At 40.8% G+C, this 18087-nt stretch overlaps 1 protein-coding gene across 5 annotated transcripts in view; it reads left to right on the top strand.

Annotated features, from left to right (window-relative positions):
• The window catches only part of LOC146584294 (phosphatidylinositol 3,4,5-trisphosphate 3-phosphatase TPTE2-like), a 38524-nt gene extending 21347 nt beyond the window's left edge, over positions 1-17177 (top strand). For all 5 annotated transcript variants that reach the window (XM_085325010.1, XM_085325015.1, XM_085325013.1 and 2 more), the window contains 17 exons: positions 1149-1226; positions 3170-3217; positions 3924-4085; positions 4527-4646; positions 7395-7494; positions 8258-8321; positions 8822-8886; positions 9485-9545; positions 10432-10513; positions 10592-10680; positions 11862-11923; positions 12893-12973; positions 13843-13948; positions 14583-14680; positions 15050-15145; positions 15626-15696; positions 16909-17177. In XM_085325010.1, coding sequence (XP_085181136.1) covers positions 1149-1226; positions 3170-3217; positions 3924-4085; positions 4527-4646; positions 7395-7494; positions 8258-8321; positions 8822-8886; positions 9485-9545; positions 10432-10513; positions 10592-10680; positions 11862-11923; positions 12893-12973; positions 13843-13948; positions 14583-14680; positions 15050-15145; positions 15626-15696; positions 16909-17011 — 1486 coding nt within the window. In that variant the 3' untranslated portion in view covers positions 17012-17177. The remainder of the gene's footprint in view (positions 1-1148; positions 1227-3169; positions 3218-3923; positions 4086-4526; positions 4647-7394; positions 7495-8257; positions 8322-8821; positions 8887-9484; positions 9546-10431; positions 10514-10591; positions 10681-11861; positions 11924-12892; positions 12974-13842; positions 13949-14582; positions 14681-15049; positions 15146-15625; positions 15697-16908) is intronic.
• Positions 17178-18087: the final 910 nt, after the last annotated feature.

The raw sequence follows: 18087 nt of genomic DNA, 5'->3' as shown, positions 1-18087 counted from the left end.
GGCTGTAGGATATAACAAGTCATTAGACTTGTGGCTAAAAAGGGGGGTGGTCCACATGGCRGAAACAGTGCCAGTATGTGGGCCTATTGTGGAGGATGAAGAATACTTAGATTTTGTGAATTAATGCCTCAAAAATGTTTTAATTCACCATAGAACAGCATGGAAGCATCAATATTGAATGTGTGTATGCAGCTGGCCCTGCACAAATAGCAATGATGCCAGAGAGACACAGCAAAACTTGCTGTGGCTGTGCTATTATGCAGCACAGTCTGTTTCTGTAGGGAAGACTGAAATGTAAGTTTTTGGCATTGGATGTTACTCTTTACAACCTGGGACCTTCAAGGCCTCTTTTCAGGTGGCTGAATGAAAACTTGATCTAAAGAGAYCTTTAAGGAAGTTATGGCAAGCAGCCACGGACAAAGTGCTGTTCTAGCATTAGCTCAGCTGCTGCTACTCTGGTCTTCCGATTTCCTGTCTGGTATTCTGCTCTGGACAAACACCTCTGTACTCTGACTTTTCCTGATATAAGCATTTATTTTTCTGAACAAGTACTTTACTAAAATAGTGTTAGTTCTTGGACTTTCTAAAGTAAATTTGCATCTGCATGTCTCTTCCACTTCCAGAGTGTGGACTGGACACTGGAGTCCTCAGCAAACTCTTAGATATTTTGGAAGAAATTCACTAAAAACAAACTACACGTAATCCATTTGGATTGCTGAAGTGAGGAGGGGAAGAAAGAGGRACAGAGGAGGTAGCTTCTTGAGAAGCACACGTTACCAGGCAATTGAAAGAAGTGAGATGCTATAACTGGGTGAAATGCTTTTTAACTTCTGTAAGGTCAGTTAATACTGCTAGAATGCCAGTTGCTGGGTAGATACCCTATTCCAGACMCCTTAAGCTCTAGGTAAATGCATATATGTTCTCCTCTAGCCTCAGAAGAAACTCTTGAAAGATGATTTGCTAAGTGGAACTAGATCAGTACAAGCCAACGGCTTCTGCCATGCCAACATATAGGGAAGTCTGTCCCCAACTCTGATACTATGGCTGTGTTATGGCCCAGGTTGCTGTTCACTATTTGGGAGYAAGTAACAGTCATGTATAAGGTTGACATCTGCATTAGGAAGTGACTGGTGCTATTCCTTTGTCAGCTCTCCAATGGCAGAAGAGCCTACTATAAAGATTGATGATGGCTGTGATGAGGATAATGAACCRGACAGCTGTTCCAGGTAAGCTAAGTGCCTTGTTTACCTCAAAGCTTGAATGTAAAGTCAAAATGAAAAGGCAGATGGCTTGCTGATTTAGAGAAGCCCAGGAAATCACTCTATAATAAAACTTGTTCTAATGCATGATAAAATCAGTAAGTTCAGGAAGCTTCTCTGTCTCTAGAGATGAAAGCTCAACCCAGGAATTGACTACGGTTCCGTCATTACTGGAAAATCAGTAACTCATTATATTGCATGAATTTTTCTAACCCAATGTGTCTGGGAAAGTATAAAAGAACAAATGTTGGTGAATGGTGAACACAAAGGTACTATGCCTTTATCAAAATTGAACTGTCTGAAATTGCTAGTGATTAACTCTATTTTTGAAGTAGTTATTTTCTGACTGTATCACTTGTCACTGACTTAAGACAGAAGTAGGCTGTAGCAGTTAGTGATTGGGTAATGAGAAGTTTGTCTGTTACTGTATTGGGAGAACAGTGAGATTAAGTCAACTATCTGTTTAACTTTGAGACAAGATGTCCTTATAGAATTCAAAACTTGGTGCTTATAAATGCATCTCAAAGACTTTAAGCRAAGTACTTAAATCTTGTGCCTTATTCACTGTAACTACTCTGAAATGTTGGCAATGCTGAACTGGAGTAGTGTATATGTTCAGATGTCTTATGCACCTAATAAAGATGCTTGTCTTCAGCCTGTTGGCTGGTTAGACCATGCATCTCTGAACCTGACAGAAYTGATGAAGTAGTATCTTGCTGGGCTTATTGAACTAAGCTGCGCTCCCCTAAGGTACCCAGCCTTGTCTTAAACTGCTGAGGTATTGATATGCTAAGGATATACACCAAGTGGAACTTGAGGCTTAAACTACTCTAGAGGAAATGAGTAACTTGATTCAGTAATACATAYTGCACCCAAACGATCTTGACAAACTTTCTGTAACTGTAGCATCTCTAATGGTATGGGAGGAAAACTGTAGCAAATGCACATCCTTTCTTGCCCCTTAGATACATGACAAAGGAATCTGTCAGAACTTTCTGTTAGTATGTCAGAACTTCCAGTAGGTCCTACTGTTAATTTACTTGGAGGTGTGTGTTAAGTGACTAAGCTCTTTCAGAGCTTAGAGTGGAGCCCTGAGATGACTCAGATTACCTTAACAGATTGAACAGATTGCCATTCAGAAGCCACTCTCTGCATACTTCATGTCTATCTTAGCTCTTGGAAGAGACTTGTGTCACTACATCTTACTAGATTAACAAAGGCCTAACCTAAAACCAGAAGCCTTAGAGCTTACCTGCTGGGCGATAAATCTTYCTTAACTGAAAATGGGTATTGAAAWTCCTGTTAGGGCCCCAAATAACTCTTGCAGCTGAAAGAATTTGGTTTCAGTAATGTCAGTCTTAAGACACTTGTGATTTTTTTCAATCTGAAAGCTAAACCAATGTTTCCTTGTGAAGGTARAGAAACTTTTCTTCATATTTCAGGAGCACAGAGGTAGTTGAGCTACTGACAAGTATCTTTATTGCAGAGTCAGAGGATCTGAGAAAACTAGTATCTCATATCATCCATTAAGTGATGTGCATGCTTAAGTCTTTCTTTTGACCAATAGCTGCTATGTAAACCCCCTTCTTAAAACTCGTAGCTTGTCTGCAATATAACACCCAGTTTTCTGGTGTCACAAATTCAGTGACACTGAATAGTGTTTTGCAGAAGCAGGAATAGTGTACTTCTAGGGTCTGTAGCTAATGAATATAGTTTCTAGCAAGTTGACAAAGCATTGCTTAAGTACTGCCTTAATTTACATCATGAATATAACTGAATAACTTTGTCTTAATTAGTGTGACACAGAACTCTTAAAAACAAAAGAACGTGAACTGCAATAACACTGCTTTTCTAGTTAATATCAATAGTAAAATGTCATCTGTGTTAACACTGTCTTTCTTCTCTTACAGTACCATTAGGAGAAAAATTTCTCCATTTGTCATGTCATTTGGATTCAGGTAAAGATCATGCCTATAATGGTATGGGGGAGGTAGATGTAGCTGCTACTTCCACTATGTAGGTGTAASATSTAAAAGATGTAAGATCTTTTTAGAGTCCCTTGAAAAACAATGGTGCTAGCCTGCTGCTTCTGGAAATTACACCCCTGTCTCTTGCCTAAAAAGACTTCAAAAAAGTAGTTTGATTGGGAAAGAAGCCTTAAACCACAGATATGACTACGTTTTTCCAGGAACAGCAGAAAGTCAATTCTAAATGCTACTGGCCTGGGGCAAAAGCTTTTAATGGCTTACCCTAGGGTTAAGCAGCAGGCCTTGAACAACCATTTGGTCAGCTGTATGTGAAAACAAAGTATTTYTAAGGGAATGTTCTACCTCTTGAGTGGCAGGTGTCAAAAGAAGACATTGTTACTTGTGTATTTAAAGATTCACATCTGCAGCACTGTTAAGTAATTGTGAAATCATTGATTAGTAACTACAGCTGAGTGAGTAGAAAATATGCAGCTCCATGTGGATGATGCCATTCTTGCAGATTGCTTCAAAAATGCAATTCTGAATTGTTCAGCTGCTTATGCAAGCAGGCCTGAATCTTGTACAAGAAATCCCACACTTGTCCTAGTGTAAAACAAATCTAGATTTGTGCTCCTGAATCAGGGAGTGTCAGTAATTAGTTCTATTTCTCAAGTTGATCTGTACTGCTTTCTTGCAGAGTATTTGGAGTTGTGCTCATCATTGTGGACATTATTGTTGTGATTGTGGATTTGGCTCTCAGTGAGAAGAAAAGAGGCACTAGGGAGATTCTTGAAGGTGTTTCCCTGGCAATAGCACTCTTCTTCCTCATCGATGTTCTCCTGAGGGTGTTTGTTGAAGGGTAAGACCTGGTCAAAGATAAAGTCAGTGTGGCAAGACCTCAAGCTAATCACAAAATAATTTAAGCTTGGGACTATAAATGGGGGTTGTCCTATAAGCTACCTGCCTCATCATAGGCAAGAGCCTTGTCTGCTGCCTTGACTGCATRGATTGGCTATTACCATTATATAAGCTAACCTGTAAAATGCCTTTGGTACAAATGGGCACCTGCTATCACTTGAGCAGTGTAGACCAGCTGTAAGATTTCCTTGATGATATTTCAGTGCTTAGTATATTATCTACTTCATGAGAACCTACTCTAACAGTACCTCTGGAGAAGAGCTCTGCTCTTCTCTCTCCTCTCCAACATGGGTTTTAGTATGCTTTTCTGGATTGCTGATAAGTACCTCTGTATGATAGTTTTTGCCAGCTGTGTACACATCTAAAACTCACCTTGTTTCAGGTTCAGGAACTACTTCCGGTCCAAGCTGAATATTTTGGATGCGCTCATTGTGGYGGGCACTCTGTTAATTAACATGACATACTCTTTCTCTGACCTTGCTGAAACAGATCAGATACCAAGGTAAGAATGGTATAACAACTGTTAAATGTGAAGTTCCTTATTGATAATCTTCTAGAGATCTTCTTGGGACACCTTAAACCAGATGTGTGTATATTATATCATAAGTGATGGTACTATTTCATAGTATAGGCTAATAAAGAATAGGGACTTAACTTAGGTCTTAGAGTTCTATTCTAGACTGTCTTAGTCTCAAAGGCAGGGACAAATTTAAAGCGATGCCAGCAAATGTGCTGCTTCCCCAAGCTCTGAGGAACACAGCCTTCCTTAAGAAAGGAGAGCCTGAAGTGAAATGAAGAGCTGGATTGTAGTAGGAAACAACAGGGAAAGTAGAGAACTGAGGGAGGATCTCCATGCAATGGATCTTGAAATAGAAAGTCACCAGATGATCCTGTTTTCTCTACCTTGTYTTCCCAAGAGTCCCATAGTAATATGTGCTGAAGTTTGTCCTCTACTAGGGAAGGAGAGCATATGCTCTACAGGAATATGAATTGAATTAGTTCATGTTTGTCTGACTTCTGTAGCTTGATCAGATGAAATCTCCTGTGACAGGAGTCCATTCCTGATGGAGACAATAAGTCACAGATCAGTTGCTAATCTGTGCTAGGTCTGAAGGAGGCAGTGAGACTGTCTTGCACCAGCTTGGGCAATTTCAGCTCTTCTAAATTCTTACCTGAATACTAGATGCATGGAAAAGTGCTTTTCTAGAGAAACTAACTCTTAAGTCTAGTTGTTCAAGAATCCAGGGTTGGCAAATGTCTGAAAGGACTAGCAGTCTCTTCAAATAGTGACTTGGTTTCAAAWACTAGAAGTGTCTATGGAGTAGCATTTGCAGCCACAGTATTACAGAATGCTTTTTTTCATCACATACTTCTCAATGTTAATTGGAGTTAAATGATGACTTCCTGTATCTCTGGGCACAGTCTTCCTAACAATCTTTCTTGCCTTTAATGCTAAGATGCATCATTATCTTATGATCCTCACCAGCAATAGCCCTGTCACTGGGCATCTTCACTGCTGTCACTTCTGGATTGTGTTGATAGTAGGCCTGATCTTGCATTAATGCAGCATGTTGCAGATCAGTGTAAACTCCTTCTCTTCTAATCTGCTGAAATTGATTCAGAACAACATGTTTTGCCCTCAGGCCAGAAAAAGAAACTGATACTGATGCTCTCTATTGGTACTCAACTGGGTACCTATAGCCTCACACACGCAACTTTTGAGTGTCTATAGGGCTTCTGTTGGTAAAGGCTCTTCAGTCTTGCTTGGAGAAGTGTTACCACCTGGTAGCGGATGATATTTTAGATCCCAGATTTTGAGACAGAGGGTCTTTCCAGCTAATGTTCCAGTAGTGTTCATATGGTCCAACTAATTCCCTGTGATCTGTGTGGTTTTTGTCCTCTCTCCTCTAGCTTTGCCTCCAGAAAAAGATGGTCGCCTTAAAGCAGTTTACAGTCTTAGCATAGTTAAAATCTGAGCAACTTTCATATAGATTAGAGTTTATGAGTATGGCAATAGCCACATTTCTGTGGCAGTCCTTGAGGATAATATGCCCTAAAGGAGAGACCCCAACCCTCCAAACCTGGTTGGGGAGGGGGGTGGATTTGGACAAAYTTGCTCGCTTAAAGTCTGCTAACCTATAAAGGGACTTCAAACTGTTACCCAGCTCTCATTCTTCAAATGAAGTCAGCTAGTTATGTATTAGCTCCTAAAGGACAGAAGGCACACTGGTTGAATCCCACAAACTTACAGAGCTGCTTCTTACAACTGCAGTCCAGGCAGGGAGAAAGGCTCRAATCCTCATTCCATCACTTGTTTGTCTCCGTGCCCGACTACTAGTTTTAAGGGAGCTCTCAAGACAATAGGAGGGTGATTCTGGACTAGGAGAGAGATGGGAGAAATGAAGACTTGACCTTAAAATGTCCAGGACAGCCTTGTCCTTCTGACTTCTATGTCAGCTGTCTTCAGCTGGAAGTAATGGGATAAAATTTCAGTAATACTTCCTTTGTACTTAAATATTTTACCYAGCAGAGCCTCAGTAGTAAGATTCTCACTCAAGTATATCAGGACCTGAATTGTGTACATATGCTACTTAGCRTGTGCTAACATAACTCCTTAAATGGTGAAGTTTGCCTTAGTCCCTAGAGATACACAAAAGCAGCTTTTCCTGTGTGATTTTCTTCTGTAGAACCACTCACATAAGCATCTTGTCTGCTTCAAAGTTCAGTAGCAGTTCAAAGTCCCTCAGAAAGCTAAATCATCTGATCAAATGGCTGAATGATTAAACACAGGATTTATGCTGATCTGTTCTCAGATTTCTTAGTTAAAGCATGATGCATAGCCTGTCTAGCTACTTTTTCACCTGTTTGAGGTGACTATTTACATTTAAATGTACACTTGAGAATAAGCTTCAGGGAACAAATTCAGGGTTAATAACAGATTAAGTGTTTGGGGAATTTGTTGCTTGCTGAGCAGAAATGCTAATAAAAGCCTGTTCAGGGAAGTAGGGTGGRGCCTAGTTCTGCTAGAGCTGTTCAGTATGTGTGTCCCCAAAACCCTCAATGATAAACCATGGTGTTCTTCAAGCTTRTATTATGGTTTCTCCAAAATCAGTGTGAGAGGTCTTAACTTGGTATATGAAATAAAGCTCTAAGCTCTCTCTGAAAAAACTTTTAAAATACTTCTGCATCTAGGTTTAAAAGCTATTTATTTTGTTTTTTTTCTTTCATGATGAACCTGACTCTCATCTAGAGTGGCTACTCTTCTTCGAGTTCTGAGAATTGTCATCCTAATAAGAATATTCCGCCTAGCCTCGCAAAAGAAACAACTTGAAGTGGTGACCAGGAGGATGGTAAGCTGGCTTGGTAACACAGCTAGGCTGCTATTGCTATTTCCAACTCTATTTCTTACCCAGATACCACTCAGTCTTTATTAATGGTTAAGACTGCCCACAGCTGATTGGTTTGAAACTGATAATATTGCTTAAGCAACACCTCTGCTCTGAGTCACTGATMGGGTACTGGGATTCTGCCTCCAACTTCAGTATAGCTGGCAACATCTAGGTTGATTGTGATACCACAATGTCCTGACTGATCACTAGTTTGTGTGGTGTGTAAATCACCTTCCCTCACATGGAAAGATTGGAGATTTTAATTCTTATGCCACTTAGTGCAGGTGGAAAGAAAACTTGCATATGTCATGAAGCTGTATCCTGTTGTAAGAGCTTTTTTTTTTTTTAATTCATTGGTAAAGCTGTCCTTGAAGCTTAAATCCACTTATACTCAGGAATAAGCAGTCTTGGTTATGTTGTCTGTAACTCTCCTTCCTCCCCCAGGCACATTGCAATGACCAGATTAATACTGCAGCTGCCAGAACTGGCAATATTCCTTTTGCTAGAACAAACTTTGATACTTCAGAGCAAAATCTCTATGTGGAACCTCTGTTACTTACAGTAACATAATAAAGGCTACTCTTGGTTAATGCTATAGCAAAATGAGCCTCTGCTACTCATGACTTGAYCTTATAGTCCAGATGAATGCATAGTAATAGGCAATGCTTGTTGATCTTCAGCATTCCTTAGGAAAACTTTTAATTCTACTCTTTTTTTTTGGCAGGTTTCAGAAAACAAAAGGCGTTACATGAAAGATGGCTTTGATCTGGATCTCACTTATGTTACTGGTTTGTAGAACTCTTGTAGGAATAAATGGTACCTTGCAGCCTGTAACATCCTGTTAATACCAGTTATTGCAGTCAATGAACACTAATATGAAGTTGAGGAAGCCTTTTCAGTAGACTAATGAAATCTAACTATAAATTCAAACCTGGCCTATTCCTCTTTTGTGGGACTTTASAATGTGGGTTCTTGACTCTGATGTCCTTCTGAAGGATTAACAGCCTTTTGTGGGAGAGACTGTATATACTGTACATAATGATGGAAATTCCCCGGAGGTGTAGGGAACCAGAGAAGCTATTAATTGGCTTAATGTAGTATTTTTGCGTCTGTGATCCTATGGAGACTGTTGATCCTTCAGGAAGGCTCTGTTCTTCATCATAGCTGATCCTGCTCTGGCTATGCTAAATGCACAGCAAGTCTTGGAAATGGGCAGGCAGTTCCTATAACTAGGGTAGGAATTGGCAATTTCATAATGTTGTTCTCAATCACATTTTTTTTTCCACAGATCGTATTATTGCAATGTCATTTCCGTCCTCTGGGAAGCAGTCTTTCTATAGGAACCCTATAGAGGTAAAAAGCCCCTCTGTTCTCTTGAGTTCAGTGTTTCTGAATGCTGCTTCACTTCTGGGTTTCCAGTAGTTTGTGTGGGCAAGTTACAGGTCAAATTACCTCTCGTTCTGCTGGTTGGAATGTCTAAATGGTGGTCTCCAACTTGCTGCACTGCTTGTGGTATAGACTGTCAGCTGAGCCTGGTGAGATACATCTGCTGTGCAGAACATGACATACTTGGTGCAGTGATGCTCCTTTTTTTGGGAAGACTTCAGAGAACCAAATCTGTTCTGTCCCAGGCTACTAGTGTGAGCAGTCAGAATTATCCAGCCTTCTAAATAAAGGACATGTGATATTGGCATTCATGCCTTTTGGTGGGGAGGGGGGAGGCAGAAATGCTGCCTCATATTAAGCATAAATGTGGACGGAAAGGAAAATAGTTGCGGCAGAACTTTCAGAGTAGATGAGAATCTGAACTGGTGGTCTGTAAAAGACTTGTCTGAGYGCTGGCTGATTTTTTGCAGTTGCTGACTGCATTAGGAAATAGTGAGGGGGTGGCAGAAATAAATAGAGCACTAACTACTCTGAACTTGGAATTAGTATCTTGTTAACTTTTCAGGAAGTTGCAAGATTTTTGGACACCAAACACAAAGACCACTATAAAGTCTACAACCTCTGCAGTAAGTATATGTATCAGTCTTTCAGTATAGCATATATGTTATGCTATAACTAGCACTCAAACAGAAACATCTCTTGAAAATGTGATGCAGACAGTATGAGATCTTCTCTAAGAATTTGTGCTTTTGATAAATTTGCAACTACTTGGGCCTTCTGGCCTCTACATGGCTATTGATCTTGAGCATCTAATGTAGCATACCAGTGTTTGTATAAGGAGTTGCAGAACATGATCACTACAGAGAACAGAAAACTAAGAACCTGGGTTTAGGGTAATGTTGGACAGTTTGTTAGTGAAGTCTTAGAATGAAGTAAAGGAGTTAAGAGCCCTTTTGTTCAGAGGTAGCTGAAATGATTGGAGAAAAAAAAGTAACAGGAACAGCTATCTTGTGGTTTGTTTAYGGCTAAATAGCAGAGTGTCAGAGCTGGAGCTGGCAAGATATGACACAAAGTAAGAATTGATATTCAAGCCTTGAAAAGGCAAAACTGTCCTGCTGGCCAGCAGAGGGATGCATGAAGTGTCATGGAGGAAGGTGGCAGTAGCTCCTCACAGTTCATCTGTAGGTGACTGTTAGGGTTGTCCCTGACAGTACTTCAGAGCACTAACTTCCAGATCCTTAAGTAACCTGTGTGGGAAGAGATAACCATCTTTGCCCATAGATGAACCTTGATTTGCAAATTAAAGGTATGGGGGGAAAAATAGAGCCTGTCTTCTAGCCAAACTTACTCATATCTTTTTCTCTTTAGATCTATCAGTTTTATCAATACTGTACTTGACCACTCAAATACATGCTCAGACCAGCAGTCAGGAGTCTTAAGCCACTCTTGTTGCAAGCATATTCCCTTTCCTAGCGTAACTCTGGATTTTCTTTTTTTAAATTTTTCTTGTAGGTGAAAAAGGCTATGACCCCAAGTACTTCCATTACAGGGTAGAAAGGATCTTTATTGATGATCACAATGTCCCAGCACTAATGTGAGTATTGTCCAGAAAAGAAAGGGCAGTAATATTTCCAAATGGTATCTTAATTGCACTAATTTCCTTCTTGTCTAGGGACATGCTGAAATTCACTGCCAGTGTCCGTGAGTGGATGAATCAAAATGAAAAGAACATCATAGCAATTCATTGCAAAGGAGGCAAAGGTGGGACTTTCTTGTCTGTAAATGTCAYAGATTACTTGCACATCATTCTTATCTTGACTTCTTTAAGTACAGTTTCAAAACATAGAACTAATACTTGTCAAGCTACACTAAAACCATCTCATGCTATCACTGCAAATAGCATCAGTATAATGCTGCCTGTTTAGAAATGGGGCTGTGCAATGCTAGTCCAAATCAGTTCTTAATCTAAACTGACACCTGATGTCTAAAGTGGTCTTCAATAACTTCCAGCTATGCTGATTGTGCTGATAGAGGCTGAGGATAGAGAGCTATTGAAGCTGCCATTTTTAAAAGTGCTTAGCTGCTACAGCAGCTCCCTGCCAGCCTGTCGCCTACACTGAGCATTCTGCATGATAATGTTGCTACTCCAGAATGGGAAATTCCGGGATGGGGAATATCCTGGGTGCTGCTGAATCTTGAGGATACACAAGGCACTGTGAGATGTGGAGTAGAACATGCTCTTTGGGGGAGAGGTTAGTGTAAGCTTCTGCATGTGAGCTGAACTGCAGGTGCTTTCTGCAGTCTGTAGTAGTGCAGCCACTGAGGAAGTATGTAGGTGGCTGAGCAAATAAGCAAAAGTATCCTGTGTACACCTGCCCCATCTTCAACCACCTTCTCTACTACTACAAATATTGGATTAAAGCTGAGGCTACTTAGCATACAGAAGCCTTTATCCCCAGTGTGGAACGTGGCTTAAAAGGCTKTATAAAAGTAGGCATTGAAATTATCTGCAGGCCAAAACCAGCTTGTAGAATAGGTGGAAGGAGGGRTAATGCCACCTCTGAGGCATTAAATCCAAATGTAAGACAATGCTGGAGTCCTTGTGCTAGTGGTTGTTGTAATTGCTGCCTTAGTAGGGTTGGAAAAGTTGAGGTAGAGAAGTTATGCTTGACTTCTAGGGCTGGCAGTACCAGTCTAGTCTTATCTAGTGTAAAATACTTTGTCCCCTGCTAAGTGGAGGCCACAGATATAGGCCAGTAGGGACTGCTTTCAAGGAACAACCTAGCCAACTGCTGTCTTGTCTTAGTACTTCTCAGAAGAATAAGTTTTATACGTTGCCTTCTTTGGCATAGTTCCATCCTATGGTTTATTATTTACACTTATTTTTGCAAAGATGAAATTCACTTAAATTCCTGTAGCTCAATGTCTTATTTCTGTTACAGGCAGGACTGGAACAATGATCTGTACCTGGCTCATAGACAGTGACCAGTTTGAGAGTGCAAAGGTGAAAAATGATGTTTCTCTTTCAACTTCATTTTCTTGAYGTTGGAAGTGCTCCTTTAGAATTTGTTTAATTGTTAGAATGCACTAATATTCTGTAAAAAGCCTATATTGAAAAAATGATACTTTAAGCAGTCCCTGAAAAAGCTTTTATGTGAACTTTGATACTATGTAAACTCCTTGACAAAGACTCTTCATGATCAGGAAGACTTGAGAGAGTGGAACCTAATGGGATACCAGCTTTGAAATGATTTTTTTTTTCCGGGGGGTGTGGGGGAGGGGACAGGCCTGATAGACCTAGGACCTTGAGCAACAATTAAATCGCTAGTGGCTTTTGAGCATGCTTAAGTAGTCTTGTGCAGTTCTTGCGCTCATTATCACCCTCAAGTGTTGTGAGGCATCAAGATCTGCCTATAGATTTGATTTGACTGCCAGCACCACTGCAAGAAGCCCTTCTGAGCCTTCTGGGGAAAAAGGGAGAGAGATCAGGAAGCACTCAGCTGGGCAAGATGATGTTGATATACCAGAGCAGGGATACTGATCTGGAGACCTGGTTGCTGGAGGTGCAGGTCACTTTGTGTGAGGTGGTATGCATGTTGGTTTGGTTTCTTCCTTTTTGCTGGGTGTAGTCTGTAGAGATCCGAATTAATATTCAACTTTGTCTGCCATGGGCCATGCTAGAAATAATGAGGAATTGGTGTAGAACTACCTATGAATGCAGACTCCTTAAAGGCAAAGAAGTATTAACTTTCTTTGGGGTGACAAACCTTCTGTATTTGGCTTCTAATTAGTAATGCTTGTTCTAGTTGAGCTCTCCTAGGAGGTAATAAGTATTGTGTAACTGCTCACTTGCATAGCTTGGCTTGCACTCTATTACTAGATTTGAATTTAAAAAGTCAGAATTGTACTACCCTCCCCTGCATGGGAAGGGGAATGGTGGAAGTGTCTCAACATTTGAAATTCTCCTATATAGGAGAGTTTGGACTACTTTGGGGAGAGAAGAACTGATAGAAGTACAAGCACCAAATTTCAAGGAGTTGAAACTCCATCCCAGGTAAGCCAGCGTGGGTCCAGTAGCAGTAGCCAAACTAYCTTTGTGAGCTTTTAAGCCCTTCTCTTGCCTTGTTTTGAGTTGTAGCTTCCCTACTGCATTCTGAACACAGAAACTTACTGTTCTCTTCAGTCTTTTCCTTTTAGAAAGACTATCAGCTGGCAGGGTTGTACCATATCTCCCTCACCTTTATCCAAGCAYACTCCTTATACTTCTGTTTATAACTTCATTAGCTCTGGTATTAAAGATAGCACTGTAAGACAACTGGGTGGTATATGGACAGCTGGGTGGAGTTGCTGAAGCCTGTAGTGTGGCCTGGGAAGAGCTATGGTATTCCTGTAGCTGGTAGAGGAATGCATYCTGCAGAAATGGGGCATGTTTAGTGTTTCCTTGTGAACATTGTCTCAGACCTCAGTTTGGGGCCCTTACTCATCTTGGCTTGCCACATAACAGGATATGCAGAGATGTGTCAAGATAAAGCTGGTGGCTTAGGCATTCTAGGTGCTAGTGTAAAACAATGGAGTGCAACAATCTTTGAATATGTACTTGTTTAAAATGGAAACATCTTGTAGCTCTTTAAGGAGTGAAATGCTTAAACATACAGTGTAAACTCGCTGCTAGACTCACTTTCTGCTAGACTCAAAGTACGGATTTCCTCTTGAAATGGCAAATGCAGATAGTGTTTAAAATTTTGTTCAATTTGCTTAGTCACTTGAACTGGGGAGGGGGAAGAGAATGACTGAGTCCTTTCTACTTAACACTGGAATTAAGGGGCTACAGACTAGAAGATCTACTTAGTCCTACTTTTGACTGGAATTACTCTGTGAGGTGCAAAAGCTGTACATAATGTATCTGGGTTTTTTGCATTACAGAGTAGGTATGTTGGGTATTATGAGATCCTGAAAAACAAGTATAACTTGAAACTCCCACCAGAGAGAGAACTCAAAATAAAAAACCTCAAAATCCACTCTATACATGGTAAGAACTCTGACCTTGGGCATTCCTCTATCTTGTAATAGTTTCCTAGTACAGAACTCTGTACTGTCTCTCTTCCYAAGCCCATGAGAGGAACATAATTCTATTAGAATTAGAGCATTCAAAGGGCACAGTTAATATGCAGTGAAAAGCACATTGGAATGCCATCCCCCCTACCCCACTGTGTGGTGGATCTCTTTCTGGGTGTCTGGTCAAATGGTGGCTCACATCCTACCTGCCCTGTTTTGGGAGGGGAATTGGTTACCAGGTGAGGTTGACATATGGAACTGGATCCATTAATGTCCCTGAGCTTGATATACACACTTCTTTACTTGTACTCAGTCTTTTAACAAGATTAGTTACAGATATTCAGCATTACTCACTCTTGGGGTGGATGTCTTAAACTGCTGTTCTTGCTCAGTCAGTGGAGTGAGATTTTTGTAGGCCACTTCTAGYAGCACTTGCTGCTACTTCAAAGTACAGCTTTCAACCACTGAAGCTTGAGCTGCTTTCTGCATCCAAGTTCTCCAATCTATTGCAAGGTCTTTCTTTCTTTCTGAAAGAAGACMCATTCAAGTGGGATTGATGGTTCATTGTCACTTATGCACTGTGGTATAATGCAACTTTTTCTTCTTAGGAGTTGGGAAGGGCAATGGAACTGACATGAAAGTGCAGATAATAATGAGAAAACAAGTTGTACTAGAGTGTGTATGTGCCACRCAGGCTAACTGCAAGGTAAGAATACTATGAATTTGTATCAGCTGAATCAACATATAAATAAACTCTTAGCTTCTGTGACAGTATGTTCTTGTAGGAGTTGGATACTGCATGAGACTGTCTAGACACTGTAAATTCTATTGAAGGTAAAATATCYAAAACTTGCTAAAGGAAAAATAGTGGAAAGATGTAAGACTTCCAGTTTCCCTAGAAACCAACTCTTAAAGACAAGTAACAATTTACTCAAGACCTGGGTGACATGAATTGTTGGCTACTGTTACAGCACTGCAATCATCTGTTTGCAATGAATGAGTAGTTTGGTATTGTCATGCATTAGTCTCTTGTCTCCTTGTAGTAGATTTTTATGTATATTCTGTTGTTTCCCAGCTCTTCTTTGATTCTGAAAATGACTCTGTAGTCATTGGTTTGGAAGACAGCCCTGTTATAAGTGGTGATGTGAAAGTCAGATTTGAGTCGCAATCTGTAAGTATAACTGTGAAGACAAGCCTCTGAGCTTGAGTAGGAGCAGCAGTGCGAACTGCAGCTGGGTCTTGGTGGTTCTGCTGCTGTGTGGAGCAGAGTTTGCCTCCCTCCCCAGTGCTGCTCTGTGGGGTGGCCCCATTGCAACAGCTGTTCCATCCCTTGTGCAGTGACTGGGGAAGTAGCAAGAGTTGCTATATCAGCCTGYGCGGGCAGGGAGGGAGTTTGGTTGTTCACACTGGTACTGAATTAAGATGTCTCTGTTGCACTGCTGCTTTTAATGACTCTCTAACCTCAACCTACTAAGTCTGGCTGGCTGGTCTCAAAACTATTGTGAGAGTAACTCTGGTGTCATACTAGACTTCTTCAAGTAGTAGCTCTGGCTGGAGCTTCTTGAACTACTGAGAGCAGGTGACAAGTTTGTGCCTGTAAAAACAATTTGTCCTGTCTAATGGAATCCTTAAACAAGGTCTCTATGTCTAGGCTCTCCCAAAAGGCTATGATGACTGCCCATTCTTTTTCTGGTTCAACACTTCATTTATTGAGAATAACAGGTAAGTGATCAGTGACTGCTTTCAGATGCTAACTTTTGCTGTCTGAACAAAGCTGACTTGCTAAACATAATGCTGAGATCACTGACTGATCAAGGCTGTCYGACTTGTGTGATGAACTTGTGAAAGGTAGTTTGTGCACACTTGTGCTGTGCCAGGTGCTTTGAACATGTGAGATCTCKATCTTAATCAGCTTAGTTTACTGGTTGGGGTTAGGTTTAGCTCAGTTGGTTGGAGTGTGGTGCTAATAATGCCAAGGCTGTGGATTGGATCCCTGTACGGGCCACTCATTCGAGGTTTGGACTAGATCTCCAGAGATCTTACCTTCACAATTYTGTGACTCCATGCTAGCTCTAAGTATTGTTGGTTATCTGATGCTGATGCTTGGGATCCCAAAGAATGACTGTTCCTGTTATCAAGCTCCTGATAAGACAGGCTTTTCTTGAGACTCCAGCTGGCARAAGCTTGTCTTTGTCTTGCTAGTAGAGTGATGTAGAAATGCAGAGACATGAGGTCCTTCTCCTGTGGACCTAAATGTGATAATCTAGATGGGGGGGGGGAACAGTGAAATAGAAAGGGAATCAACTTAATTCCTCCAACCTGAGTGTGGGAGGAGGTAGCAATGAGTTTGTATTCCAACTCTAGAGTTAATGTTGAGCCAGCAATGCACATTATGGTCTGGATGCAGTGGTCTAGGCAGGTTAAACCAATGACAGAGGGTTGTCTGCTGGCTGATCACAGCAGAGATCRTATATTGCAGTGCTAAGGCAGCCCTCATCTCCTGATTCAGCTACAGCTGATTAGCAGTTGCTAAGTGATCACTATAAATTTTGTAAGCATTGTAAGTGGAGAACGTGGCTGCTCAGCTTTTTGAACACTGAATTAAATATAAATTGACTTGCCTGATAGCAAGTAAATTCCTGCCACATGTATCCCATACAGAGACATTTGGTTGAATGTAATACTGATTCTTACATCTGCAAGACTGTTCCTGAGTATCTTGGGGCTCTGGGAGGTGTCTGTGTGTGGGAGGCAGGTTACTTGTGTTTCTTAGGCTACTTCAGGTGAAAAGTCCCCTGCAGGTATGGCTAATATTTGAGCTCAAAATCAGGGCTGTATTTGATACTTTAGAGCTGAGCTTTAAGTTCTCTCTTGGCTTACTTAGTCAAAGACTACCTCAGGCTGCAAAATACATTATTGAATCTTGTGTTTCAGACTCTACCTTCCCAGAAATGAGCTGGATAACCCTCACAAGTCTAAAACATGGAAAGTCTATAGAGAAACATTTGCTGTGGAAGTGAATTTTGTGGAACCCTAAGGGAAGGCTGCAAGAAGGGAAACACTTTGAAGAAAATCATCTTCATTCCTGAAGAATGTCTTGCTTTTTCCACATGAATTGGAGCAGTCTTCCAATGTACTTAATGTATAGATAATATGTACTTAACTATGTAGATACAGCTTCTCAAATAAACTATATGAAGTTCTGTTGTGCAGAGCAGTAACATTTGGAAGAACTAGCTTAGTGTCAGCTGTCATGTTAGCTCAATGAGCTGTTGGGGCTTCTGGAGCTTTTACATACAAATAACATACACATTACATGACAATTAGATGCATTTTCATATGGATAATTGTTGCTCTATTAATCTGACTCTTATTTGTCTCTAAGCAAGAATGTGCCCCTGACAATGGGTGGAGAACAGCAGTCTGCTGGACACCCCTGGAAAAGTCAGGCACCTTTCCTCAGCCTCAAGGTTTTCCACAGGTCAGTAGAAGAATAGGAATGGGGGGGGGGGAAGAGAGGAAGAAAGTCATCTAGCACAGGCAGACTAACACTTCTTCAATAGAAGTCCTCTGAAAAATGACTTTAATACCAACTGTAATATTCAGTGATGTAGGGCTTTGAGTAATACCTAGCCTGGCAGCTGACTGGTAACCTTCCTTGTTCTGAAGCAGTTTGTTAGTGGAGATATAAATTTTATATAATCTATAAAATATCACACATTTTTTTTAAAGGTTTCCTTAAAGTACTCTGGATACTTAATATGCAAAGCCTTTCCTTTTCAGGAACCAAAAGGAGAAGTAGTGACACAGCTTTCTGCGGTTAATGAAGTAGTTACATACATTCCAAGTGCTTATTTGAGGGTAGTGGCATATTGCAAAGCACATGTGTGGACTGAAGTTTGGCTGTTGCTCTGTGATCACCTGGGATTTGGGAGCAGAGGTGTGAGAAGCCCTCACCTAATCAGATGGAGTTCCTATCAGGCCTGTACTTAAATTGTGGAAGTCTGTCTTTAATGACCACAAGTATTCTACAAATGTTCTGCAGTTCTAGGTGTGGGATGCAGTGAGCCTGGTTCACTTTTTGGGGAGCCTGGTTCACTTTTTGGGGAGCCT

The sequence above is a fragment of the Rhea americana genome, unplaced genomic scaffold, assembly GCF_003343005.1.
Source record: "Rhea americana isolate MKP2758 unplaced genomic scaffold, rheAme1 scaffold_95, whole genome shotgun sequence".
NCBI lineage: Eukaryota > Metazoa > Chordata > Aves > Rheiformes > Rheidae > Rhea > Rhea americana.
Note: the sequence above shows the minus strand (reverse complement) of the source record. Positions and strands in the feature narration are given on the sequence as shown.